The sequence below is a fragment of the Apodemus sylvaticus genome, chromosome 22 (assembly GCF_947179515.1).
Source record: "Apodemus sylvaticus chromosome 22, mApoSyl1.1, whole genome shotgun sequence".
NCBI lineage: Eukaryota > Metazoa > Chordata > Mammalia > Rodentia > Muridae > Apodemus > Apodemus sylvaticus.
This window is the reverse complement of record NC_067493.1, coordinates 40,316,535-40,344,430: the sequence shown is the minus strand read 5'-3', so window position 1 is coordinate 40,344,430 and position 27,896 is coordinate 40,316,535. Positions and strand designations below refer to the sequence as shown.

The window sequence follows — 27,896 nt, the reverse complement described above, 5'->3', positions numbered from 1 at the left end:
GCCTCCTGAGTTCTCGGTGAGCACACTGTAGGCCACGGGCTCAGGTTGGACTTGAAGGGTACCTGGCCAAGGGCAGTGGAAGCCTGGGTGGTGTGCGCGCCCTCGGCAGCTGAATCCAATGGCACTGAAGCAGAGAGGGTGGGAGCTGCACAAGCACAGCTTCATCTTCAGAGCTTCCAGACAGGAAGTGTGAGCTCCCAGACAGGAAGTGTGAGCTCCCAGACAGGAAGTATGAGCTCCCAAACAGGAAATATTAGCTCCCAAACAGGAAGTGTGAGCTCCAGAAAGGAAGTGTGAGCTCCAGACAGGAATGTGAGTTCCCAGGCAGGAAGTGTGAGCTCCTAGACAGGAATGTGAGCTCCCAGGCAGGAAGAGTGAGTTCTCTCAGGCAGGAAGTGTGAGCTCCAGACAGGAAGTGTGTGCTCCCAGACAGGAAGTATGAGCTCCCAGACAGGAAGTATGAGCTATCAGCCAGGAGTGTCTCTACTACAGGCTAGCTCAAGACTAGGACACACAGCCCAGCCTGCTGCAGTAGCTCTCAGCACATGGGGTGTCAGGCTGGGAGGTGTAAGGAGGTCACAGTGTGGCATGGCTTCTAGACAGTTCAGTAGCACTCACACTTGATGTTCCAAATCGGCATGGCTACATCAGATCCCACCAAATGAGGCTGGGGTAAAGTGAGCACCGACATGCAGAGTCAGCGGCCGGCAGAGTTCACTTGTCGTGGTGTCCTTCACATACTTGGTCTTGACAAACATGCAGTCACTGGGCCATCTATTCACAAGTATAAAACAGCACACAGCTTTATACCACACCTCACAGTTTCTTAGGAGCTCTGGGCACTGGCGAGCGCTGGGCTGGGGATCTGGTTCTTCAGGTGCTGCCCGGGAGTGGCTTTGTGCCGGGACCAGTCCCCGGAGTTCAGTGAGCACCGAGTCTTGGCTCCATCCTCGCCTTGCCTTGAGACGCCATCAGCTCGAGTGAACAAGGAAGAGCAACGTGAGTGCGGCATGTGACTGCTTGTCACCTCCGTGTGCTAACGACATTCAAGGCTCTTCAGGGCCTCACACTTCCTAGTCAGGGTCACCAGAAGGCACTGAAGAAGGGCCCCGAGGGGCCGCAAGGCCACGTTTTCAGTGACAGGCAACCTGTACATGGCGGCGTGGGGCTGGCCCATTGTCCTTACAAGGCAGTGTCTAGCTTAGAAAAGGGAGTTTTCGGTGATGTTAATATATTAAGGAACTTAACTTACAGATATTTAAAATTACAGATGCCTTACAAAACAGTTCTGTGATGATTCTGCAAACAAGACATGAACAGAGATCAGGCCGGCACGAAGTCTCGTCGTCAGCCCCGTCAGCCGAGAGCACAGAGCAACAGCGCAGACCCTAATTAGACACGACATACATTCTCAACACTGACATCTTCTTTAAAAATTAGACTTTTTCAATCATTCCTATTTCAAAGCTACCAAGGCAAGGCCACCATTGTGAAATCTCTGTGGTGTCCTTCAGAGAGACCCAGGCCATCTGGGCGGGCACGTTGCATCCCCTGGGCTCGCGGTGTTTCACGGTACGAAACCTCTGTGGTGCTCTATTCTTCATCACCAAGAAAAACCTCAGCGCTCAGCGCTAGCCCTGGGGTCTGAGGCTCACACTCGCTCAGGGACAGGATGCTGACTAAGCTGCGGGTGTGGTCGGAGTCTCCGAGGACAAAGAGCTCTTGGGGTGCGGTTGCTATGACAATGCTGTTGCTAGAATAATTCCAAGGATCACAAGCAAAGTGACTACACAAATGAGGACGAACATCACCTTCTGCAAGAAAAGAGACAGGGGTCTGCAGGGCAGAGGGAAAGCAAGCACCGTCCCCATGATGCCCCACTGTAACTTGCTTGGCAGGCTGCGACATTAGTCCATCTTTAGGAAACGGGCTCCAGGTGAGATAGGAAGTGAACAGAAAACGACCTCTGGAGACGGGGCCCAGCTGTCTGGTCTAGTTTCATGAAGGAAGCAAAGAATGTGTATGTATGCTGTGTGTGTGTGTGTGTGTGTGTGTGTGTGTGTGTTTGCTATATACAGACACAACAGCAAATGGCCCACTGACCCAAGGCAGAGGCTCAGACCTGCTTTCCCAGGTCCTAGCAAGAAGATCCCACGGGCACCCACAAAAAAACAGGTGCTTCCCTGGTCATGCTAAGCACCACCATTGACCCTTTGTGACCATTTTTACAGCACAATTGACCTCATGGTGCTACAGGAAAACAACACAACACAAAAGTGGTTTACAAAGTAATAAAAATGTTGAAAAATCCCATTTTGTAGCAGAGAAAAAAAAAGCAATCTGTCATCTTTTTTAGCAGATCAGGAGGACAACATCAGGAAAGACGTATGAACCTCCCGGGCAACAGACAAGGGGCTGCAAGTATTTCCAGGATGAGAGCTCTCTGTGCAACCCCACGGCCTGCACTGAGCGGGCACAGGAGCAGGCTCCTGCCAACCACAGTCACGCAGCCATACCTGGCGGGCCCTCGAATCAAGAGCGAAGTCTCTCAGGTGGACAGGCAGTAAGGACTGCAGCTTTGGGGAGCCTCCTTTCTGCCATTGTGAAAAACTATTGTTAAGAAAGAGCACTGACTGTTCAGGGTTCACAAGGACGACTCAGTGCAGCAGAGTGTCACTAGGACCCAGGGGAACGAAGCCCATGACCAACAAAAGGAGCCCTTCCAGACTGAGCGCATGACACTCGGGGGTCCTGCAGGAACTAGCAGGCAGCTAATTAAATATCAGGGTTTGCTCTCCAGTGAACAGATGCTGCCAGGCAGGGACCTGGGAAGGGTTTGGTCTGTTGCCGATGTGCATAGCTGGGGTCATCTCTCAGTCCCACTGTGAACTAAGCAGTTCAGAGTATTTCACGGTCCTTTGCAGTTGCTGCCATTATCCCAGAAGTTACAATGTAACACGAACTGCAACATTACAATGTAACACGAACTGCAACATTACAAATGTAAGAAGAACTGCAACATTCACATTCGTTTTCCAGGGAGTGGGCCAGGGAGCGGCCACCTTATGCCACCTTGTGCCACCTTATGCAGCCTGTGTCACCTCAGGAAGCAGAGGCCACTTATGTCTGAAGCAAAGTGCGCAGAGGACAAGCCCCTGTGAATTTTGAGCCTATTAACACTGGGCCAACAACGCTACTGGCTGATTGAGGAGGTTAATAAGTAAATTAGTTGATTAGTCACTTACTGCCACCCTGAGGGAGAGGCAAGCACCCAGCGCCATCTACGCAATCATTTGCCAACCGACAAGCCAATGATTAGAGCCAGGACAGCAATGGCAGCCACCGCCACAGCAGCAATTATCCACTTTTTCTGTCAAAGAAAAGCAGGCTGATTACACCACGCTGATTGCACACTGCCACCACCAAGGGCATCCTTCACTGGAGCGAAGTGACTGCCGGGACTCATGCTGAACTCTCCGTTACAGGCTCTACTGAGGCCTAGAGCAGTCTTTACTTTTCAGAGGGTCTTGATCTATGGGGTCAGGCCTCCTAGAGTCAGCCTGCTGTGTAGGCTGTCCCGGAAGAACTTACATGTCCATATGGTGTCTAAATCTGAAGGTTTGGACAAAGGTGCTACAACTCATTGCTGAGCAGGCGTCATCCCTGACACCTCTGCGGGCAGCAACACAGAACTCAAATGCAAGCTCCAGAGATGTGCAGGGAGATACTCAGGTTAGCAGAATGCATCTAAAATTCTGCACCGGCAACATCCACTGCTCCAGGAGTGCCTTGGGACAGTCTGGGCATGGGGCAGAAGCCCAAGCAAAGACCCGCTGCCTAGGAGACTGCCTGCCAGAGGTCCTGCTCAAGACACCAGGTCACCCAACCACTGCCCGCCGGCTACCTAACAGAGCAAACAACTCTGGCAGTCAGTGTACCACCACTGATTTTTAAGGAAAACCCAAATCCCATCAGCCTGTTCCTCCCACTAGATCCTCTAAAATATACAAATAAGCCAATCGGCCTAGGACGTTTTAGTGAAAAGAATTAATTTTGATTTTAAAATAAAACATATATTTAAGGCATTTTGCTCCTCCCGCAGCTAGAGGCCAAGGGAGGAGAAACCACCCCAGGGCTCCATCCTCAGTAGAGCGACTCACCCGCCTGGCCTTGCTCTGGTATTTGATGGCTTTCTTTGTCTCTTCCTTGGCACGCTCCACATAATCTACAGCACTCACCACGTTTCTCTCTATATTGTTGACCATTTCACCCTGAAAACAAGTTTCAAACTCAGCAAACTTCAAATGGTTCTGCCATGTCTCCTGAGATAGCTCTCGCATAAGCCCAGCCTGGGAGGGATGAAGACTGGGTCCCTCACGGCTACAGGAGGGCTAGGCTGGTGCAGGCTGGCCAGCAAAAGCAATCCAATTCCATTCATGTTTTAGAAGCAGCAGAAAAGGGGTGGCAGCAATGGAGACAGGTGAAGGCTGTCCACAAACGAGATGTGACCTGACAGGCGAGATGTGCTCTTCTCGGATATGAGGGGAAGAGGGGGCCACAGGCTCAGGGCAGTGACTATTCCACGTGCTAAGGGTGATGTCTCTCCTGACACACAGAGAACCACCACTGTTTATCTTGACAATGTCAACAAACTCTAAGTACAGCCCCAGGTGATGATGAACTGGTTGACGGTCAGAGATGAAAATGGAGGAGACACCGCATTACCTGGGGAGGGGAACATTACCTGGGTCCCATCCAGCAGGAGACAGAGTCTGTGACAGCCAATAGCAGAGCATTGGAGAAGGATGGACAGGTGACTTATCATTCACAAACAAATGCACTGTAAGTCCTGTCTCTGGACTATCGACCTAACACAGTGACAGGCTTCTACTAGGGAAGTGAGGCCACACACTGGCTTGTGTGATGACACTTCACACTACACGCACAGTGTGGTGTAATTAGCCTGAGCTATTCCAAAGTTTTGTGTTTACAAAATCAATTCACCATTCTTACTGCTTTCCCTCTGAGCCTTCCTTCAAACTCGCCAGATATCCCACTCCTCAGTTCTTAGACCAAGAGGCAAACTGGTCCATCCCATCTCAAAGAGAACCACACATGTCCACCACTACCATCGGTGCCCATCCCCGCCCACTGATACCCAATTCCAACCCATCCGGGCCTATCTTTACCTCCACATAACTGTTAGGTGAATTCCACAGGTATATGGTACTTAAGATTTTCACAGTTTTTGATAAGATTCACCAAAATAAACACCATTCTTCACAATGCTGGCAGGGCACGTGGGGATGGGCACTGTAAACCCTTCACAAGGCTGGCAGGGGACGGGCACTGTAAAGTCTTTCTGTATCCAGGTAACCACAGAACATCACTGGCTATAAGGAAAGCACTCTGACAGCTGACTCACAAAGGGAACGAGAAACAAGGAGGCCACCTGCACTCTAGCCTGCCCCAGACTTTCCTGATGGGGGTCTGAAAACCCTGAGAAGACTAGTCCAGTCTCTGCAGGTTCCCACTGCTACTGAGTCAGTACAAACACAGGGTTTCTCTGTGTGGCCCTGGCTGTCCTGGAACTCACTCTGTAGACCAAGCTGGCCTCGAACTCAGAAATCCACCTGTCTTTGCTCCCAAGTGCTGGGATTAAAGGCATGCGCCACCACTGCCCGGCTCTGATGTCTTTATATTTGCATGCACTTTCTGGTCCTCCCCTCACAGGGCAGGCAAGAACAGCACAGAATGAGTGTGGGCTCTGGCCAGTCTCCTGTTTAACCATGGCGCAGATCCTTGATTAGTCACTCTTGTGGGAAAGAGCCCCAAGAGAGGAAGAGCAATGCCCCCAGGGTCCTGCTATCTTCAGGGTGCTTGGCTTGGCCACCTCCTTCGTCGGGAACACTGTTATATGTAGTGAGGTCACATATATTTACACTTACACATATACAGATAAAGCAGCTGGGCTGTATGTGACTGTCCCATGGCTCCTATAACTACCCAGGCTCCTATAAGCAGTTATATACTCGAGTGTTCAGCTCAGCATTAACCCCTGAATTTTGAGACTGGATCCCAAGCCCCATGGCTTTCTTGGCCTCTCCACAGCCGGGCTCTGTTGGGAGGATGCCTCATTACCTGAGTCTCGACAAACATGGCCATATCCATGAACATCTCGTGCAGCTCTCGGATGCTGGTCTCCAGCTTCATGATGTCCTTGTGGCGTGACTCGATCTCATTGAGAGCTTGCCTAGTAATCTGTGAATCTGATATGATCTTTGGAAGATAAAAGGGAAAGAAAGTATTACTAACTTCAGACTGGCTGGTCAGTTAAAGGCTTACCATGTAGGTAAGCGCGTGTGTGCATTTACCCTGGGGAACTCACATCCGAGGTGAAGATGGATGGCTTCCCGCTCTCCAGCATCTCCTCCAGCTCCTCGTCGGTGGTGGTCCTCCCAGCTGAGGGACAATGGGAACTGCACTGAGGAGCAGCCTGGCACAGCAGCCAGGGCCGCTCAACTGAGGGCGGGTGGGAGGTGTGAACGACAGCGGCCCCCACCAACTCATGGGGAGCAGCACTATTAGGAGGCGTGGCCTTGTTGGAGGAAGTGCTTCATTGGGGGTGGGATCTGAGGTCTCAGATGTTCAAGCCAGGCCTGGTGTCACTCCCTCTTCCTGCTGCCTGACAATCCAGATGCAAACCTCTCAGCTACCTCTCAGCACCATGTCTGCCTGCGACATGTTTGCCATGCTTCCCGCCTTGACAATGGACTGAACCTCTAAACTGTAAGACAGTGCCTATAAAACGTTTTCCTTTATGAGAATTGCCATAATCATGGTGTCTCTTCCCATCAAGAAAACCCTAGCTAAGACAGGGCTTCACTACGCCTTAACTGAGCCATTAACATTGTCAACAACAGGCTTTCCCTGCCCTTTCTAAGTAAGATACTTTCTGGGACACATTAATGTGGCAGGAATGTGACACAATGTGTCACAAACCTCCCTGGTATTAACAGAGGAGCAGCTATGCTCTCCCACAGGTCCCTCGGGGCTTCTGGCCAGAGCTGAAGGTGACATATGACGACTGAATGATCATCTCCCAGTCAGGTACGAGGGGCTGCGGGACACGGAAATGCCTTAAGAAATCAGAACCACGAGCTTTCCGACTGTGTGAAATAACAGCGCCAGAATCACAAGCCACTACAGCCCCGCCTCAGACCCCTGAAGCTTAGGACACGTCATATATCATGCATCGGCCTGACTCTAGGCACAGGCTTCAGCAAAGCTTTTCCGTTTACGGTGCAGTTAGAAGTGGGGGCGCCGTCTGATGGGAAAGTCTCTTGACTGCGTCTCCCACACCCGCCCCCTTACTTACTGATCTCTAGCTGGCGCTGGATGCGGCCTTTGCTTCGCTCCCGGAACAGGATCTGCGCTTCATTGTATTCTGTCATGACGTCCACAAACTTCCGTGACAGCACCGAGTGCTAGAACACACAGAATACAAGGTTACTATATGGGGGCGACTCCTTCCTGTGACAGAGGTAAAACCTGTGACTGAGAAGCCCCAACCATTACTCCGTTTCAGAAGAAAGTAGGAGCAAGAGCGGCAACGGGAGAGGCATGACCTGGGCCACCAGGATGGTGGCGCATGCCTTCAATTCCAATGCTCGGGAGGCAGAGGTACAGAAATCTCTGTGAGTTCAAGGTCAACCTGGTCTCTGTAACTAGTTCCAGGCCAGCCAGGGGTACATAGTGAGATCCTGCCTCAACAACCCAAATACCGCCATCACCAATAACAACAAAGATGTTGGAGCCTGGGGCAGTCAGCTGACCTCTGGAGGGCGGGCATTTTTAGAGGTAGACTCCAGCTGGAAGGCATGTGGACTGCCCTGAGCTGGCAGGCTTGGTCAAGCAGGGTTGAGCTTCCCAGTTTCAACCATAAACCCTGAATAGTTAAGACCAGTGGCTTTCAACCTGTGGGTCACAACCCCTTTGGAGTCAAATATCAGATGTCCTACATACCAGATATTTATATTATAATTCATAACTAGCAAAGTTTCAGTCATGAAGTAGCAATGAAGATAACTTTATGGTTGGGGTCATCACACCATGAGGAACTGTATTCCTCATACAGCCTTAGGAAGGTTGAGATCCACTGATTAGAGCCAAACCACTACCATCTGGGGGATCTGGCTAGTTCTCTGCTCTGCGGCACAGAGTGTGTGGGTAGCCAAGTCATCCCTTCACAGTGAAGAGATGCAGCCCCCGTGCAGACAACAGTGAGGGCAGATGTGAGTCTATATCAGACAGCTGGGCTCAGATGCAGCTCAGTGACAGAGCTCTTGCTGAGCATGTACTAGACACTGGCTTCAATTTCCAGCACAACAACAACAAAAAAAATGAAATTGCTCTGAATCTGGACAGAGCAAACTGCTGTTCTTCCATGTCGCTCTAACTGAGGCTGGAAGGCCAACCTGGGTCCTTCGTATCCGCAGATCCACTGAAGTTCGGTTCCCGTTCTCGTCCTGATCGCAGCTCTGCTCAATAGCTGGAAGGAAGCAGGACAGAGTCACCCAGATACGACACTGGTCTCAGGGATGGCCTCAACTTTCCCCACAAAACTAAACAATAGGTGGCCTCTGGAAATTGTCCTCTAAAGACCAGGCATCATGAGGAATGCTTATGACACTGTGTACACATGTGCACAATGACTGATAGGCATGTGGATGGACAATCACAAACGCGTATGTTTTATGTATATATGCACACCAGAATCATAAACACATGCATATAGAAAAACACACAAAAACAAAGCCAATCACAAACACGCATACAGGTATAGGGCTGAACATGGGTCTAATGTGTTTGTTTTGATGAATTCATATGCTGTGTTTGTGTGTTTGTGTAACCACATGTCTCTATGTTGCTCTGGTTCATTTGCATGTGTGTGCATTTGTGTAAGGGTATTATGTGTGCACTTGGGGTGTGCCAGGCCTTTTTAATCATCCAGTCACTGAAACGAGTTGGAATCAGACATGAGGTGGTCGTGCTCTTGGGAACAACATTGTTTTTAAGGTACATGCTCTCTGAGGTCTGCCTTGAGACCAGTGAGGAATGTCAGGGGCCTACCAGGACCTGGACAGAGTGTCTGCCACCTGGGAATTGCTGTTCCTGAGAAGAGGGTGTGTGTGGAGATGAGATCTGTTCCTTTTGATGTGTCTCTGTAAGTTAAACATGCGTCTTCCTCACAGATCAAGGAAAGCAACTTCTGTCTGAGTACTGTGCAAAAAGCCACAACCCTCAGCCCAGTGCAGGCAATGTGCTGAACACAGGGGACCATGATCTCGGAGCTGCTAGGGGCTGGAGAGTACACTCTAGCTAAGAGACCCGCCCGAGAGCTTGAGGAGTCACTGTAGAGACTATCCCCCTTTCCTCATAAACACCTGCCCAACATCACCTACAGAGTCACAGTAAGGTATAGCATGGGATGCAGATACCCTACCTACTTAGAAGCGGTCTCAATTTTCATTTTGGGAAATGTAATAATAAAAAAACTCTAAGGAGAAAGGCACCACCATCCACACCCCACTGGTGCCCAAGAAGGCCAACTTACACTTCAGCTTGCCCCGGATCCGGTTAGCCGTTTTCTTGATCTCTTTGTTCAGGTCCTCCAGCTCTTCTTTTATTTCTTTAAAAGGTAAAAACGAAGCATCTGAGCTGGAGGCCGACCCTGCAGACACAGGCACGCAGGCCAAGCCCGGAGCAAGAACGGCCGGCCTTCTTTCCTCGGTGCCTGCCCACCTGTGCCTCCCTGAGCCACCACTGCCACGGCCAGGCCAGCCCCTGGCAGCCCCGTGAATTGCGTGAATTGTGTGAATTGCGTCAACCCGCACAGCTTGTGTGAGCCGGAACAGCAGGCTCACCCCATCAGGAGACCTCACAGCAGGCTGGCTCTGGTGCTAACTAACCTTCGCCAGGACAGAGAGCGCACCCAACCACACCCGCAATGAAGCTGCCACAAGTCCCTTCTGCTGTCGTGTCTTCCTGGTCCTTGTGGCTCCATCAGGCACACCACACATGCCACTCTCCAGGAGACCTGGCTCTAGACCAACTCTGGTGCCCCAGCCATTCTCGGGGTGAGAGGTCACTGGCTACAGCTAACTGACAGCGGCAGCCCCACTGCCAGGTCTACACCCCTACGGCATCTAAAGGAGGCTCTGGGGGATCCCACCCAGAGTCTTTCTTGCAGTCTGATGTGATGTCATTAAAACACCCAACGAGGTGAAGCAAACTGGAACCTGACAGATGTGAGGGAGGCCCTACAAAACCCCGATGTCACGGGAAACCAGAGATCCCATGAGGCCCCCCAGGAGGAAGCAGAATGTGTAGCCAGTAAATAGGCAGAGGAGCTCCTTCAGGGCAGGGGAGTGACCGCTGCTCTACAGTGGGGAAGTGACCAGACGCTGGCGAAAGCCCCACAGGCTGGGTCTTAGTTTCGAGGTTTCTTTTTCCATAAGTGGCAGCCAACACTGAAAGTTTCTAAATGTGCTGGAGAGATGGCTCAGTGGTTAAGAGCACTGACTGCTCTTCCGAAGGTCTTGAGTTCAATTTCCAGCAACCACACGGTGGCTCACAACTATCTGTAAGGAGATCTGATGCCCTCTTCTGGTGTGTCTGAAGACAGCTACAGTGTACTTACATATAATAATAAATAAATCTTAAAAAAAAAAACTTTTTTTTTAAAAAAGGAAGTTTCTAAACAAAGGCATTTAACATTTCTGAGAAGAGCTGAGATTTAGAAAGATTATTCAGATATTCTCAGGAACCGGAAACCTAGCTGGTCGTCACTGCGCTGTTAGCACACAGCACACAGCTGCCTCCAGACTCACTAGCCTCTCGGCCTCCATCGCTAGCCCGGCTCCATCAAGCACCCACTGCTTTCCAAATCAGCCTGATGTTAATGGCCCCAAACACAAGACCCACTACCCCTCAACTGTGGGCACAGGGCAGACCTGTGGCTGAGCCAGAGTCCCACCGAGCACGCTCACGTATCCACTGGCTCCTGCCTAACAGTGGTCACTCCCCAGCGGGACAGTGGAGCCTTCAAACACTATGAAGCCAGGCTGTGGTGGCGCACGCCTTTAATCCCAGCACTTGCGGGGCAGAGGCAGGCGGATCTCTGATTTCGAGGCCAGCCTGGTCTACAGAGTGAGCTCCAGGACAGCCAGGGCTACACTGAAAAACAAAAACAAAAACAAAACAAAATTCCTGGAATGCCAATGGGACCTAGGTGTGTCACCTACATGGGCACACTGCACTGTCTAAGGAGAAGCTGGAGGACAGACCGCCATTAACAGACTTACTTCCTTCTGGGTTTGGAGCCGAGAGGATGATGCTGTGGTTTTTCTTCACGTCTTCGACGTGCTGAGCAATCCTGGCTATGCTGCTTCGAATCTCCTCCACCTAGAGAGAGAGGCACTGTGACAAGGCCACACCACCTCCGCTGCCCATCTCCTCCAGGGCAGGGGAGGCAGGAGCGGGTGATGCGTGATCCCACAGGAAGGGTGAGCATCTCTTCCACTGGAACCAAAACAAATCCAAACAACCCAGCACCAGCAAGATGGCTGAAGGTGCTTCCCACCAAACCAGACAGCTGGAGTCTGATCCCTGGGACCCATCTGGTGCAAGGAGAGAGCCAACTCCTAAAAGCTTCCCTGACTTCCACTTGCACACTGTAGCATAAATGTGAGTGTTCACATGTGTGTACATACATGTACACATACATGTGCACACATATATACAATTACAATGTAGTAAAAATAGAAGTCTACCCGAGTCCTACTGTTAGGTCTAAAGCAACATTTGCCAGCAAAAACTATATGCCGTAGACATCTCTCCACTGGAGCCCAAATACCACCACAGGCAGTGCTCCGTTAAAGCCTGCAACTCCACGCCCCACAGCACAGTCAGCAGCGAGCACTCCACGCCCACGGAAGTCAAGGGACCGTCCTCCCACGAGGAAGCCCTCACCACCCTGGGGGAACGGCCCTTCCATCACTCCCCTGAATCCCTGCATGGTGTAAGCAACTCACTACAAGACTCATTCAGATGGACTTACGTCTCTAAAACTCTGCGGCCACTCAATAACGGGCCCTGACAGCGTCCTGGCCCCTGTAATTGTCACATTACACAGCAAAGGACCCTAGATAGATTCAACTGGGGATCTGAGATGAGGAGGCTTGGGAGTCATCCAGGTTGGACCTAGATATAACCTGACTATAGGGATGCTGTGTGGCAGCTGAGGCAGGAGGACCACTACCAGTTCCTCTTCCTTCACTTCAAAATGATTATGCAATTATAGCCACCATATACTGTTCACATCCTGACAGTGCCTTCCAGGCAAACAAAGTCTTTACAGGCCTAAAACTTGAGCTGGGAAGCTATCCTGGGTGTGGTGGTTTGAAAGAAAATGACCCCCACGGGCTCATAGGGAGTGGCACTATCTGGCCGAGTGGCCTTGTGGGAGGAAGTGTGTCACCAGGAATGGGCTCTGAGGCCTCAGAAGCTCAGGCCAGGCCCTGCGTCGCTCTCTCTTCCTGTTGCCTGTAGATCCAGATGTAGAACTCTATCTCTGCATCACATGTCTACCTGCAGGCTGCCATGCTACCTACCACGCCCATAATGCACCAAACCCCTGAAACAGTAAGCCAGCCCCAGTGAAATGTATTTCTTTGTGAGAGCTGCCATGGTCACTGGTGTCTCTTCACAGCAATAAAAACCCTGAGACCCTGGGTGATCTAGGTGATCACTACACAGCAGACTAAAAATAAGGTCAGGATGGGGAAGCGTTATGATGAAAGGTGAAGGCTGTGCTTTCAGGAGGGAGGGGCTGCGAGCCAAGAAAGCTAGTCTCCAGAGAAGTGTGGGCCCTCATCCCCCTGCAGCGATTAGATCTTCGCTTGACCTGCGTCCATACAACTCCCTGAGACACATAGTGCTGGGGCTAGAAGATACTATGTGCGCCAGTGTGGACCCCAGTCTTCAGTCACCTGTCAAGCGAAATAGTAAACGCATATTTACATGTCTTTATGAAACTGTACTTTCCTTCTGGTGGGATGGGAATATCCTTCACAGGCCCCTGTATCTGAATACTTGGTGCCCAGCTGATGGTGTGTTTGGGTAAGTTTTAGAGGTGCAGCCTTGATGGCCACAAACTCTCTCCTCTGTAAGTTATCTCATGATATTATCCAAGTAGATCATGATGATGTATCAGAGCAACAGACATGTAATTAATACACCTCCAGATCAGTGAAACTATACATAATGAGGCACACTGTGTATAGATTAGCTTTCAAGTCTATAGAGATAGTATGGTCCTATGTCCCAAGTCACCTCTGAAAAAATCTGTCCCTGCACCTTCCCTGGGATGCAGGAATGAAGAGGCACACACCTCAATGTCACTGTGACCCTCCTGAAGGATGGTAGGGATACACAGGAAATCATGGCTCAAGGCCCAGAAACATTCTGAAAATCAGGGTATTAAAGCAAAATCCAACGTGGAACTCTACTGTCGTGGGGCAGAGCAGTGGTTCCTTCAGGCTGGGATGACGCAGGGCCATCTCCCTTACCGCTGCTCCCAGAGTACGCAGACACCGCATACTCAGGAGTGTAGTCACATCAACCATGGAAACACCACAACAAAAGTTGGTCCTCAGGACTGGAGGGATGGCTCAGTAGTTAGACCACTGGTTGCCCTTCCAGAAGACTTGAGTTCAATTCCCAGCACCCACACAGTAGCACACAGCCATTTATAACAAGAATTCTGGGTAAGCCAATCCCTTCTTCTGGCCTCTGAAGGCACTGCCTGCATGTGAAGCACAGGCATACAAGTAGGCAAAGCACCCATAAATATAATACTTTTAAAATTTAATAAAAAATTAAATTAGATTATTTGAACATCTTGGCTGTGTTGCTATGGAGGCTGAAATCCAGGCACAGCGCTGGTTCCAGTGCTCAGATGGCAGATCAATTTCATTTGAAAGTGCCACTTTCAAAGCAACTTTGATTGATGGCCTCGAGTCAGGAAGCAAGGAGACAGCCCCGCCTGCCCCTAGAATCTTGCCCTCACAGCGGAGGAGGTCAGATTCCCAGGAAAGGCAGCCGTGGGCCACTGAGCCCAGGGAGGAGGTTCCACCGGAGGAGGGTACATGACAGTATTGATGCTGGTCTAGCCTGAGACTACAAGCTGCCCACACAGCCTCTTCTGCCCATTCTAACTATCTTCTCAGGAAAGTTCTCTCCACACACAGGGCCTTGCTTTATTGGTCTTTAACCAAACCCCGCCCTGGTCAGGAGAGGAAGCCTGTCTTCTGTATCCTTCTAGGTGATGGGTGTGGCCTGGAGGCTTCTCCTCCCTGAGGCCTTACATTAACAATCTCTGTTTCCTTTTCTAAGGCCTCAGTCCACAGGAGGAACTTCGGAATTAAGTCTGTAGCAAATACAGCTTGTGCTCTGGGGGGGATCCAGATAGAAACAATCCGCAGACAATGGCCTCAGAGGGTGAACAACCTGCTTCACAGGTGACCAAAACAATAGCAAACGTGGCCCCAGGCACTGAGTTAAAAGCCAGAATTCCTGCCTCCAAAGGACTAAGAAGCCAGGGTCTCTGAGAAGTCACAAGTCTCATGGTGAGATCCTTTCAAAGGCCATTCCAGAGATGTGGTTGGCTTCCCAAGGGAGGAAGCATTGCTTGGAATCTTACAGCTCCGAGTCATAGGGAGAGAAAAGTCCAGGGCCCTAACCCACGCACCCAGGCACACCAGTCCTGCACCCTGCGCCCCCGTCCCGTGTGTATCCAGCCCTCCTCCCGGGCTGTCTGCATGCAGTCACTGGAGGCTATCTCGATATTAACTACTATGGTGACGATGCTCAAAGTCCCCAAGAACTTAGATACTTCAAACAACTTTAAATGCAGCATGCTCAGGAGGCTGATGCAGGAGGATGGCAAGGTCGAAGCTAACCTGGGCCACACCCTGAGGTGTCATCTGGAAACTCCAAGATCAAAGCAAGCGAAAATGCAGTCACACGTCAGTAGTCATGATGGGGATACAAGGAGAAACGGGTGGCTGGGTGACTTCCCAGATGGCTTCCACGGCACTAGTGCCACGTGGGAGGGATCACAGCCAGACACAGGGTGCAGCGCAGTTCCAGGGTGCAGGGGTGTGCTGCTCCACATGTGACTACAGACCCGGCTCTCATAAAGTAACTACGGCCAGAGGTAAAGTCTGAGGCTGTGTGTCATTAAATACCCACCTGGTGGAAGAAATCGTCCATGAAATGGTCCTTCTCGACAATGACGACAGCAGTGTCTCCATCGTCGTTTTTCCTACACTGGAACAGAAAACATTTCCCAGGTGTCACAAAGGCTGACGAGCAGCTCGGGCCCCAAGCTCCTCAGCTCACCGGACACCAGGGCAGCCGAGGAGCCACAACGCTCCAGAGGCTGTGGTCATCTAATTGTGCAGCTTGTTCCTGGTGACAGGTGACAGAAATGGGCTGAGGAAAGGGGTGGGGGGAGCCGGGGAAGATAATGAAGGCCAGGTCCCCACGGCAGGTGCTTTCATCTTCACCAGAGTCAGGGCCATTTGAAACAGACTTGTCTCCATGAAGAGATTACTACACACACACACACACACACACACACACACACACAGTCATCCTGGGGACCGACTCAGGGCTCTGAGCATGCTATAGGTAAATTCTCTTAACACTGGGCTACATCACCGGGCGGTGGTGGGGTACGCCTTTAATCCCAGCACTCTGGGAGGCAGAGGCAGGCGGATTTCTGAGTTCGAGGCCAGCCTGGTCTACAGAGTGAGTTCCAGGACAGCCAGGACTACACAGAGAAACCCTGTCTCCAAAAAACAAACAGACAAGAAAAACCACAAACAAACAACACTGGGCTACGTCACTATCCCTGTAAATCTATACTTTCTGTAAAGATTTAAAATGCTATTGGGGGTGGAGGCTGGAGAGATGGCTCAGTGGTAAGAGCACTGACGGCTCTTCCAGTGGTGTTCCAGTGGTGTTGGTATCCTGTCTAAGCTCCACCCCTGGCCACAGCCAGGTATGCCCCGCCCCATAGACCTGGCCCACTATAAAAGGGGCTACTTGCCCCTCCTCTCTCTCTCTCATCCCTCTGCCCCTCTTGGGCTCTCCTCCCCTCTCCCCACGTGGTCATGGCCGGCCTCCACTTCTCTACTTATCTACTCTCCACTTATCTACTCCTCCATTCCCCCCTCTCTCTGCCTTTCTCTACTTCCACTATACCCTTAACTCCCATCCTCTGCCCTGAATAAACTCTATTCTATACCACGTCTGTGTGCGTGTGGTCCCTCAGGGGGAAGAGGTGCTTGGGCATGGGTCTGCCTAGGCACCCCCTCCCCCCACACCACCGTGCCACATTTGCTAAATCCCCCCTCTCTCTTTTTAAGCCCCCTTCAAGTGGTCCTAAGTCTAATTCTCTGCACCCACAGGGTGGCTCTTCTATAACTCTAGTTCATGGGACTTGATACCTTGATATTTGATACCCTCTTCTGGTGTGCAGATGAACCTGAAGGCAAAAATAAAATAATCCATACACACACACACACACACACACAAATCTTTTAAAAAAATTTTCTCTAAAGATAAAAAAGGCTACGGGGATGAGATTAGAGAGTTGGCTGAATGTTCTTGAAAAGAACAGGTATGATTTCCAGTATCCACATAGAAGTGTCTCACCTCCTTGGGTACCAGGCATGTATGCAGTTCAGACATACATGCAGGCAGAACACTCATACATACAAAAATAATAAAAATAATAATAATACATGAAAATAATGACATGCCACTAGGTTTGGTAGTGCGCCCCTGTAATCCCAGCCCTTGTGAGACAGAGGCAGAATGGTCAGAAGTCCCAGATCAGCTCCACTACAGAGTGAGTTCAAGGCCAGCCTGGGAAACAGGAGACCTTATCAAAAAACAAACAAAAACTCTGAGTGCAGGGTAACTTCCGAGGTATGTCGGCCAGCATCTGTACTTTCTAAGAGGAGAATGACCACCTCGCACTGTGTTTAATAATAATAAACACACTGACGAGAAGAGAGGAGCTGAGGAAGACAGAATCAATAACAGTGGGGAAGAAGAAAACGGCATCGCAGACGTGCCTGGGGTGGGGCTACTTGTTAGAAACTACATCTGTACTCTGTCTTCCCAGCCCAGGGATGCCCCTTCTGTGCCTAAGGCGGGATTCAAAACCACAGAAGCAGGCACTTCCGAAGGCCCCAGCTTGGCCTTGGGTCGGGAGGGAGAGTACTGGATGCTGCACTAGTTGCCCAGTTGCTGCCTCTGAGGCCTGCCTGGAGCCTTGAGTGCGCGCAGGATGCTGGAGGGACGCTAGTCCTGCCTGGGCAGCAACCCACCCAGAGGCCTCTCTTCCAGGCTGCCCGGGCCTCTAGCAGCACAGACAAGTCTAAGTTAGCCAGAAGCAGATTTTGTGGACAGTCATAAGTGGCCCCTAGAAGACGGTCTCTAAGTCCTAGTGGCGAGGAGCCATGCCCGGCAGGAGGCACAGGGGAGGGACCCGCTGAGCTCTATCCTCCTCCAGGGCAGCCAGCCGTGAGTCAGCACTATCCGGCCTCCCTCCCAGCAGCCAAGCCCAGAAAGGCATCTGTGGAACCTCCACTGCTTGGGGCATCCAGCCTCTACCCTGCGGGCCTGACACACAGAGGTGTTCCTTCACCATCCAGGAAACCTTGCAGACAAGATACTCCTGGAATTCTCAGCTAAGAAAAATCTGCAAAGTTAAGAAACATGGTCAAAGTTGGGGTGCAGTGCACAGTCATTCATTCATTCTTTTTTTTTTTTTTAAATTCCTAGCACTCAGGATACAGAAGCGGGAATCACTGTGAGCTGGAGGTCAGTATAAGGCCTGATTGTCTGGATAAGATGGCTGGTTAGTTACGGCTGTTAGTGCTGCTCTAAAACACACACAGGAGTGTGAAGAAGACCTTTGTCACCAGGGACACCACACCGCCAGGACCAGCTTAATGAAAAATGACCATCACCTAAAAGGGTGCCTTCTATACCCATGAAGCATAGCGAGCCCCCTCTGCTTCTCAGGACCACACATCTGCCTGTCTTCCCAGCCCAGGGATGCCCCTTCTGTGTGACTTCCCCATCCCCCCACCCCCACCCTGAGAAGCTGACCCACTCTGTGGGTCAATACACCGCTCTCTAGATGCCTGGAACGAAGGGCAGTGCTGAAGAACTACAGAAAGGGAACCACATCTGGAACAGGGGCACTGCCATGCCTTGTTAGGGTGGCTCACTCTAGAGGGGGGCGGCGGGGGGGGGGGCGGCGGGGGGGGCGAAGAGCTGAAATCAGCAAGCTGAGTCAGTCATCAAGGAAGAAGCAGAGGTTGGCCCCACGGGCTCCATATCCCGTGGGCACCTCAAGAACCCCATTTCTGGCCACCTTCTCTGAGCATGGGCCATGACAGGAACGGAGTGTCAAAGATGGATTATCTCAGAATCTATGAGATGCATCGAGGAACCCTAACCGTGGCTTTCAGAGACGCTGACACCCTGATTTCACACCTGAAGCCTCAAATTGCCTTTGGAAACTGAGGCAGGAGGGTCTCAGATTTGAAGCCAGCAAGCAGGGCCATAAGCACTTAGGAGGCAGAGGGAGGTGGGTCTCTGTGAGTTCAGGGCTAGCCTGGTATACAGGGCAAGTTCAAGGACAGCAAGGGCTACCTAGAAATGCTCAAAGCCTACCAACCAAACACACAGACCAAACCAACTTGAAGCTACTCTGTCCAACACAGCGAGGTAGGAGGACACATGCAGCAAGGCAAAGATAAGGAAAGCAGGAAGGAGAGAGAGAGGGAAGGGAGGGAGGGAGGGAGGGAGGGAGGGAGGAGGAGGGGAGGGGAGGGAAGGGTCACAGTGGTGTGGGCACCTCAAGAACCCCATTTCTGGCCACCTTCTCTGAGCATGGGCCATGACAGAAACGTGCCCAGAGTCTCGAAGGCACACTGCCTTGGGCCTTGAAGCAGCCATTCAAGGAAGGGTGATTACAGAATCAGGGGGCCACAGGGAGAGGAACCAAAACTGCAGCTCTGTGCAGGGACAGAAGGTGGCCATTGCCAGGGACACTGAGAGAAGCCAGACAGAGACTTCAGGGTGGTGAAGTTGTGAGCGAGGTGGAGAGAGACAGAGAGAGGCAACACGCGGGGCTGCAGAGGCTAGGTTGGCTGTCAGGAAGCGGGCTCATCCTGTAGTCAAGAAGCCAAGAGGAAGTCCAGTCACAGCAGATGCTCTCGGGCCTCAGAGTTCAGATATATCTTGAGCAAAAACAGGAAATAATTGGTCTGTGGAAAAATCCAAGCTCTTCTACACGACCTGTTCCATTCTGATTTACTAACGTCCTAAAATGCAGTTCATGGCTCCTCCTCAGTCTTCTGTCCTCGACCATGGGACGCCACTTCAAGTCTGTCTCCGGTCTAGCTCAGGCCTGGGAGTGTCCCTTGTGTGTTCAGAGGTCCAAGACAGAACCGCTCTGCACAGAGTCTGGGCGATCCCAGACAAGTTGCTCCAGCTTTTGTGTTAAAATGAACAGTGGACAAAAGCCTGAAGCACCCCTCAGAGCAGCAAGCTAGTCAGCACAAAATCTCCAAATGCAAACCGCTCTCCGCAGCTAATCTTCTTTTGCAATAAGGTCTTCCTATATCACCCGAGCTAACCTGGGGTTCAAGACCTTCCTGCCTCGACCTCCCAAACAATGGAATTGTGTCCATTCAAATGAGCTACTTTTTAAGTCCTTCAGGTGGATGTATGCACAGCTAATGAGGAATCTTTATGGGAAACTTCAAACTCTGGGTCACCATGGTCACCGCAGTTCAGCCATTTTAACCACAGACTCAAACCCCATGTCCTATCTATGAAAAAGCAGCATTTAGATAACGTGGAAGGAAAAAGTCGCTTTGTCTAACTTTCTGAAAACATAAAACCTAACAGGTTTCAAGAGTGGAAGCCCATGGCACGCTGCTCCTTCAATCTTGTCCCAGATGTTCTTGGGTCAGATACACACCCCTCTGTGAGGCAGAAAGACAGCTGTCATCCCCCATTTGCACACAAGACAACCTCAGATGTCACTCCTTGGGCACTGGGCGCTGCTGCCTTTGTTTTCTGAGGGTCTTAGACTGCCCTGAACTCCACTAGTAGGCTAGGCTGGACAGAGCCCCGAGGATCTGTCCATATCCATATCCCTAGAGTTCGAATGACTCTGTGTACCATGGTGCCTTTTAAAAATGCTTTGAGAGCCGGGCAGTGGTGGCGCATGCCTGTAATCCCAGCACTCTGGGAGGCAGAGGCAGGCGGATTTCTGAGTTCAAGGCCAGCCTGGTCTACAGAGTGAGTTCCAGGACAGCCAGGACTATACAGAGAAACCCTGTCTTGAAAAAAGCAAATCCAAAAAACAAACAAACAACAAAAAAACAAAAAATACTTTGAGGACTGAATCCCTGGCCCGTGCTTGCAAGGCAAGCCCTTAATCAGTCAGCCCATCTCCCCAGCCCACCTGGCTCACATGTTCTCCCTATTTCCTGAAATCCTGGACTAAAGAATGACTTACTAGGCCCTATGAGATGGCTCGGCAGGTCAGTGTACTACCACCAACTTTAACAACCTCAGTGAGATGCAAACAGTAGAGACAGAAACAACTGTCACAAGTTGCCTTCTGACCTCCGTGAATGCACTCCAGTGCATGCACTGGTACAAATACATAAGGTTTATGGATTTAATTGCAGTTTGAGTTGTTGAATTGAGTTTCGTTTAGAAAAAAAGGGGGAAAATTGATGAATTCGGTTTGGGATTAGGACAGAACTCCCAACATCTTCTGAAGTGTCCCTTGGCAATGTCCGTCTGCCATTTTCTGCTGCTCCTCTGTTTATCTGGAGGGACCTTTTCAGCACTGGGTATTATAAAACCAAAATATCAACGCTGTGCTCTGAATCCTGCAGCACCAAATATTTAGCCAAGATGTAATTCTTTATGTAAAAAGCAAGCGTGTGTGCACCAAGGAAGTGTGTAAAAACACACCTGTGATTTGTCACCATCAGTTAACGCTCCACTTGCACATCTCTTTTACACACTTGTATATGCAGGGTCATGTAAATAAAAAGGGAGGGGTCACTAGTAGAAATGTTTGAGAAGCCAGGCCTAACATCAGTGGGCCTCACACCCTGCTTAGAGGCCGCAGCTGCACAGAGAGCAGACGCTGTGTCTGTCTGTCACTGCAACTGCAAACCCAGCAGCAGACAACAGACACAGAAGCCTACTTGATTCTGGCGGCCTGGCCAGTCTATCAACATGAACTCCAGTTTCACAGTGACCACCATGTTCACAGTGGTGGCATCTTCACGCAGACGGAACACATGAAAAGAGACAATCCGCTTTTAATACACTTCAGCCCTCAAAAGTTCGGCGCTGTGTGTGGAGCAGTAGAGATGGACCTAGAAACTGGTCGTGGTGGATGAAGTTGAGACAAGCAATGGGGCGGGAGGGCCTGGGAAAGTGATGCAAACAGCTAAAGCACTGTTAATGTTACAGCTTCATTAGGGACAATGACAATGACAGGCTCTTACGGCTTTATCATAAACATTCTTTCTCATGTTCAGCTTCCTGCCAGCAAGCAAAGAAAGACATTGGTGGATGAGGCAATTGTCTCTCTGTCCGTCTGTCTGTCTGTTCCCTGTTGCCTAAAGCAAAAGGACTGTCAGTCACCCAGCCATCTGGACTACCCCGAGGCCGGCACCAGTCATGGTCAACATTGCACGCCTTGAGCATCCTTATACAATGTCAGCCAGCAACTGAGTGCCCCAGCTCCAAAGCACAGCCTCTGCCAGGGGTTTCAGTCCCCACTCAACTTTCTGCTACCGCAAGCCTTTGTGAACTCTGGATGACCCTGTAACCAGTGGAGAGGCAGTGTTGGGGTGGTACAAACACAAACTTTCGTTTGCAAAGGAGGTCTGTGATTGGTCCGCACTCCCCCTGCCCCCACTCCCTATATAACCAGGCCGCCCAGCACATTCAGTGCTTATTTGGTGGGTCTGCCCCATACAAGCTTCTTTATAGAGTGGTCTTGCCACACCCACTCGCAGTTCTGTATACAGGAGGGGACTGGCCCTGTGGAGAAAGGCAGATGCAGCAAACTCTGCCGGCCTGACAGCACACTGAGTCACAGAAGCCATAGGGGAGGAACCTGGAGACTAGGGTTAGGGTCAACAGCAGCAGCAGCAGCAGCAGCAGCAAAGTGTCAGTGTCTGCAGAGAAGGAAACGGCTCAACAGTTCTAGGGAGTAACAGGAAGGCTCAGAGGACTGTCAGAGCTGAGGCCGGAGACACACAGAAGCTCTTAAAGGCCAGAGAGGCGGGGGCTTAGTTGTTAAGAGCACTGACTGCTCTTCCAAAGGGCCAGGACTCAATTCCCAGGGCTTACACAACAGCACAAAACTTTCTGTGACTCCAGGATCCAACACTCTCGCATAGACATGCGTGCAGGCAAAACACCAATGCCCATCAAATAAGAATAAATTTAAAAAGGAAGTGGTGGTGGCGGAGAAGAGATCTGGTGCCTAGTCACCAGAGCAGTCCCAAAGAGCTGCCCAGGTCTGAGGCAGCCTCCTGCCCAGGAACCCTTGCTCAGGGTCCTGCTCCTCATACCTGAGCTGGGACACTCAGGATGCCACCTGCTGCTGCTCCTCCAGGTGCTGGAGACAATTACTCTCCTTCCCAGGTTTCTACCTCAGTCCAGCCAAGAAGCCCCCAAAACCCCGAGGCCAGTGAAGGGCATAAAGGTTGTCAGCATAGAAACACAGATGTTCCACGCATAGACTGCGCTCAAGGGAGCAGAAAACAGACAGTCTCAGGGTCTGGGAAGGGCGTAAGTGCAGACAGGTGGCTCTGGGGTCCGGCTGGAGGGAAAGAATGTCTTCCAATGGTCTGCACCGCAGTGCGTGACTGTGGTTGATGCATACAAGTAGCCAGCGAGGAGGGTCTCTCTCTGTTTCTCAAGACAGAGTTTCTCTCTGTAGCGCTGGTTGTCCTGGAACTCACTCTGTAAACCGGGCTAGCCTTGAACTCAAAGAGATATGTCTACCTCTGTCTCCCAAGCGTTGAGATTAAAGGTGTGCGCCACCAGCCACCACAGCCTAGCCGGTTTTGAGGTTCTCATCCCAAAGGAATGATGAACACCTGAAAGGGTGTGGCCAGTTGCCGTGACTGGGCTTGCACTGCATATATGTCCTGAATGTCACATTCTATCCCAAAACTGGGTCCGATAACTGTCCACTGCAAATGCAGATATATACTGGAATCTCTTTCCCCTTTAAAAAGCTCAGCTTTTCTCTTCTCCCAATGCTCACTAGTCACTAAAGCCCTGTGTTAAAGCGTAAATACAATTCTGGTCTCCCCTCCCCCCCCCCCCCCCCCCCCCGGTGTACTGGGAAAATACCTAAGGCAGCTGTGGGCAGTGCTTTGTGTGGGGGTGTCTGAGAGGGACTCAGCACAGTACTCTGTATCAGGCCAAGAAACAAAGCAGTCGGAAAGGGTACCATCCAGGGTGGGGCAGGCAGTTGGAGAGGCTGTGATAAGAGCCTTGAAAAAAAAAAAAAAAAAAAAAAACAGGCAGGCAGTGTCATGGTGAGTTCTGAGCAGGCATCCAACATCAGCCCAAGCCCAAAACCCTGAGCCACACTCTCACCCACTGAAATCAACCCTGTCAGGTGGCCAAAAGGACTCCGACCCAAACATCGGTCCACAGGAGTAGTGCCAGGGCAGGCAAGAGAACCCATCCCAGACACCTACCAGCATTTGTCCAGCAGGGCTCCTCAAGACTAAGATGCTCCCAGCACCGGCCCTGAACCTGTCCACAACCTGTGGCCCTTGGAACCCAAGGAAGACCAGGAGCCTTGTCCCAAGAATCCACTTGCAGCTCTGACCAGGGTCTCCTGGAGACCTCCCAGAAATGCTCCTGAAACCCCACCCTAACATCCCTGAAGACCCCAGGGACCCTAGGGCCCTCCCCCTGACTCTGCTCAGAATCACCGATTGGGTTCCTCCTCTTGTGCATCTTGTGACTCTTGAAGAACGAGAGCTCACTCCCTGGGACCCTGCTAGGAGGCTGCCTGGATCCTTCCTGAAGACTACGCCCTGCTACCCCTGGAGACACCGAAGCCTCTGGAGGCCCCGGGACACCTAGAACCCTCTTATTAGATTCCCTCCTAGAGATGCTCCCAGTTCCCTCCACGGGCGTTCCTCCTTGGAGCTCCCTCCCCAGGGCCCCCTCCTGGGCTCCCCTCCTCAGGCTCCTCCTAGGGTCTTGCTTCTGGACTCTCCCCCTTGAGTCTTTCCACCCCAGTCCCCAGGTTCTTCCTGGGCTCTGCGCCCCGACCCACAGCAGCTCGCCCGCCGGCCCAGACCGCTATGCGGCTTTCTGCTCACCGCCGTGAGGTCGGGCAGCCGGTCCCGCATCCCCACTGGCCAGCAGGGCGGGACCCCGCCGCTCAGCTGCCCCGCCGCACACTCTCGGGTGGCCGCGTCGCCGCCTCTGCCCGCCGGGGTCCTGGCCCCGCGCCGCCGCCCTCCCTCGGGCAGGCGCTACCACGGCAACCGCGCCCGCGCTCTCTGCGCTTGCGCCTACCCCACCCCCTCCCGCGGGGCCCAGGGCACCTGGGCGGGTCATCGCGAGGGGTGGGGAAGTGGGTGTGGTTCCATCTGGGGGCGGGGCCTGGCCTAAAGTCCTCTAGCTGCGTGGCTTGACTCTTTAACACACTGTCTGCCCTTGCTAGTTTTTGCACTTTCGCTCGTTTTGTTTACTTAAAACATTCAAGGGCTGGGGCTATAGGTCAGTGGTTAGCCTTTGCCTACCATGCCCTAGATTTAAGGCTAACAGCGGAAAGAGCATTCATTCTAAATTCACCATTACAGCACATATTGACAGCAAAGGAATTAGAATAGGGTAGGCTCACCGATCGATCACCTCTCCTAACCCTGAAAGTGTCACACCTGGATCCTCAAAGAAAACCTGCAGGTCCCACCCTGGATGCAGTTCTGGTGGGAGAATCAATCAAAGCGGTTGCTTTTCTGATCACTGTGGCAGTGTACCCACCAAAAGCTAAATAAGGGAGGAAGGATTTATCTTGGCTGACGGTCTCAGGGGCTAAAGTCCATTATGTCGGGAAAATTATGGCTGCAGATGGCCGCCGATGTTGGGGGAGGGAGAGAAGAAGGGACATTAACCTTAACCCTTCCCATTTTGGAGGGACAGAAGGCAAAGGCAGACATGACAGGTGTGGTCCAGGCTCTAGCCCTCAAGGGTAGATTGTCAGCCACTCGGTGAGACATCCTTTTTTTTTTTTTTTTTTTTTTTTTTTTTTTTTTGGCTTTTTGGCTTTTTGGCTTTTTGGCTTTGGTTTTTTTTCGAGACAGGGTTTCTCTTTGTAGCCCTGGCTGTCCTGGAACTCACTCTGTAGACCAGGCTGGCCTCGAACTCAGAAATGCGCCTGCCTCTGCCTCCCAAAGTGCTGGGAAGTGCTGGGATTACAGGCGTGTGCCACCACCACTGAGACATCCTTCCTAACAGTTCCACAACCTCCCAAAGGCATGCCACCAGCTGAGAAACAAATATTCCAACACAGGAGTCTGTGGAAGACATTTCAGTCAAATGGCAACACAGGACAGGAGACAGATTAACACCTAACACCAGCCAAGAGGTGTGCATTGGGTAGAGTGTGGGGAAGACCAGAGGTGTGTCCTCCTGGAGAGACAATACCCGGGTGATGATAAAATTCGATTGTCAACCTAACGGTATAGAATCACTGAGGAGACAAGCCTCTGGGCTCCTTTAGGAGGGCTTTTCTAGATTAGGGAAATGGACAAGGGGAAAGTCTTCTTAACTATGGGCAGCACCATCCCATGTTCTGGGGTCCTGAATCAAAACTGAGTTGAGCACCAGCATCTGTCTCTCAGCTTCCTGACTCTGGATGCCATGTGACCAGCTGCCTCAACCTGCTGCCCTAACTTGCCTATCATGAAAGACTATAGCTCCCAACTGTGAGTGAAAGTTACCCTATGCTTCTGTTCCCTCTCCCTCCCTCTCCCTCTCCCTCTCTAATTTCTTTTTAATTTTTTATTTTTTTGGTTTTTTGAGACAGGGTTTCTCTCTATAGCTCTGGCTGTCCTGGAACTCACTCTGTAGACCAGACTGGCCTCAATCTCAGAAATCTGTCTGCCTCTGCCTCCCAAGTGCTGGGATTAAAGGCGTGCGCCACCTCTGCCGAGCTTTTTCTTTGTTAAACATTTACTTATGGGTAGCACATATGCAGGGGTGAGAGAACAGCCTTCAGGTCTTGGTTCTCTTCCACCATGTAGGTTCCTGAGACAGAACTCCAGCCAGGCTTGGTGGGAAATACTTCTAACTGCTGAGCCATCTCATCAGGCAATGGCTTCCATTCTTAGCATGTGAGCTAAGTCTCTATAGAATGGGGTGCACTTACCAGTAATGTGCCGCAAATTTGTGGGGGCCTATCCTTAAGTTGGTGTTCCCCAATTTAAGTCCTGACTCTGTCTAGGATTAATGCTTCAGGCAGCAAGACAGATTTGAGAAGAAAAAAGGAAGGAAGGAGGGAGGGAGAGATGAAGGAAGAAAAGAAGAGAATTTTTTGTTTGTTTTTTTGTTTTCTGTTTCGGTGTTGGTTGGTTTTGTTCTTGTTGTTTATTTTGGTTTTGGATTTGGTTTTTTTTTTCCAGAAAGGGTTTTCTTTGTGTATTCCTGGCTGTCCTGGAACTAGATCTGTAGAACAGGCTGGCCTTAAACTCACAGAGATCTACCTCCCTCTCTCTCCTGGGTGCTGGGATTAAAGGCTTATGCCACCACCTCCTAGGATGTTTATAATTTACAAAAACATCTAGGCTCTGAAGATAGAAGGCTTTAGGTTGTGCGGGCAGTCTTTTGCTTTGCTATCTTTCAAGATAAAGCCTCCCCCAACCCAGACTGGCCTCAAACCCCCTGTGTAGCTGAGGATGACATGAATTGTTGATCTTCCTATATTAGCCTTCTAAATGCTGGGATCACAGGCATACGATCCTTAAACAAAAACATGTTTAAGGTTACATTTCTGTTCTGAGTGGTGGCTCCTACCTGTAGTCACGAGATCTGGAGGCTAAACCAGAAGGACTGATACAAGTTTGAGCAAGCACTGGCCACAATAGTGTGAGACCCTGTTTCAACAACAACAACAACAATCTATTTCTGTATTGTTTTGATGGGAAAACATGCAAAAAAGTATCCAGGTAGCATGGAGACACTAGGGTCCCCATGGAGCATGGGGACCAAGAGAATGAAGTAACTACTAAGTGACCTTAGAGTTGGGCTCCACATCTGAGACATGCTACCCAAGCATGTTGTAAGCTATTGAGTGCTAGGACTTAACGCCAAGCCCCTCTGCATGCCGGGTGAACACTTCACCTCTGAGCGGTGCCTCCAGCTCTTCGTATAGTTTTCAGTTTTCAGACAGGGTCTCCTCAGTTGCTCAGACTGGCCTTGAATTTTTCTCTGGAGCCCACACTGGTGTTGAATTTGTGATCCTTCTGGGTTTACAGGCTTGGATGAGGAGGGTGAGAAATCTGCCTTAGAAGGGCTGTGTTATATCGGCAGACAGACATGTTGGATTGTAACCCCTTCTCCCTAGGAATAGGACATTTGAGAAGAAAGGCCAATTTGTACCGTGAGATGACATCATGACTCAGGGCTCTACTTCAGCAATAGTGTTCCTAGGAGAGGAGAGTCAG

General features: G+C 51.0%; 1 protein-coding gene across 6 annotated transcripts; it reads right to left on the bottom strand.

The window, feature by feature from the left end:
• Window positions 1-403: 403 nt before the first annotated feature.
• Stx2 (syntaxin 2) lies at window positions 404-24,739 on the bottom strand. 6 transcript variants are annotated; one of them, XM_052167740.1, is made up of 11 exons: window positions 24,549-24,739; window positions 15,316-15,393; window positions 11,367-11,466; window positions 9,617-9,691; window positions 8,478-8,551; window positions 7,379-7,487; window positions 6,389-6,462; window positions 6,142-6,279; window positions 4,161-4,271; window positions 1,253-1,388; window positions 404-774 (listed from the first exon to the last, which is right to left on the bottom strand). In XM_052167740.1, the coding sequence occupies exons 1-11, from the start codon at window positions 24,576-24,578 to the stop codon at window positions 734-736; spliced, it is 966 nt and encodes a 321-aa protein (XP_052023700.1). In that variant the 5' UTR covers window positions 24,579-24,739; the 3' UTR covers window positions 404-733. The 6 variants fall into 6 exon arrangements, with proteins under 6 accessions (XP_052023700.1, XP_052023703.1, XP_052023705.1 ...); XM_052167743.1 differs by lacking the exon at window positions 1,253-1,388 and adding an exon at window positions 3,246-3,370 and having other exon boundaries at window positions 24,549-24,738; XM_052167742.1 differs by lacking the exon at window positions 404-774 and adding an exon at window positions 3,246-3,370 and having other exon boundaries at window positions 1,295-1,388; window positions 24,549-24,738.
• Window positions 24,740-27,896: the final 3,157 nt, after the last annotated feature.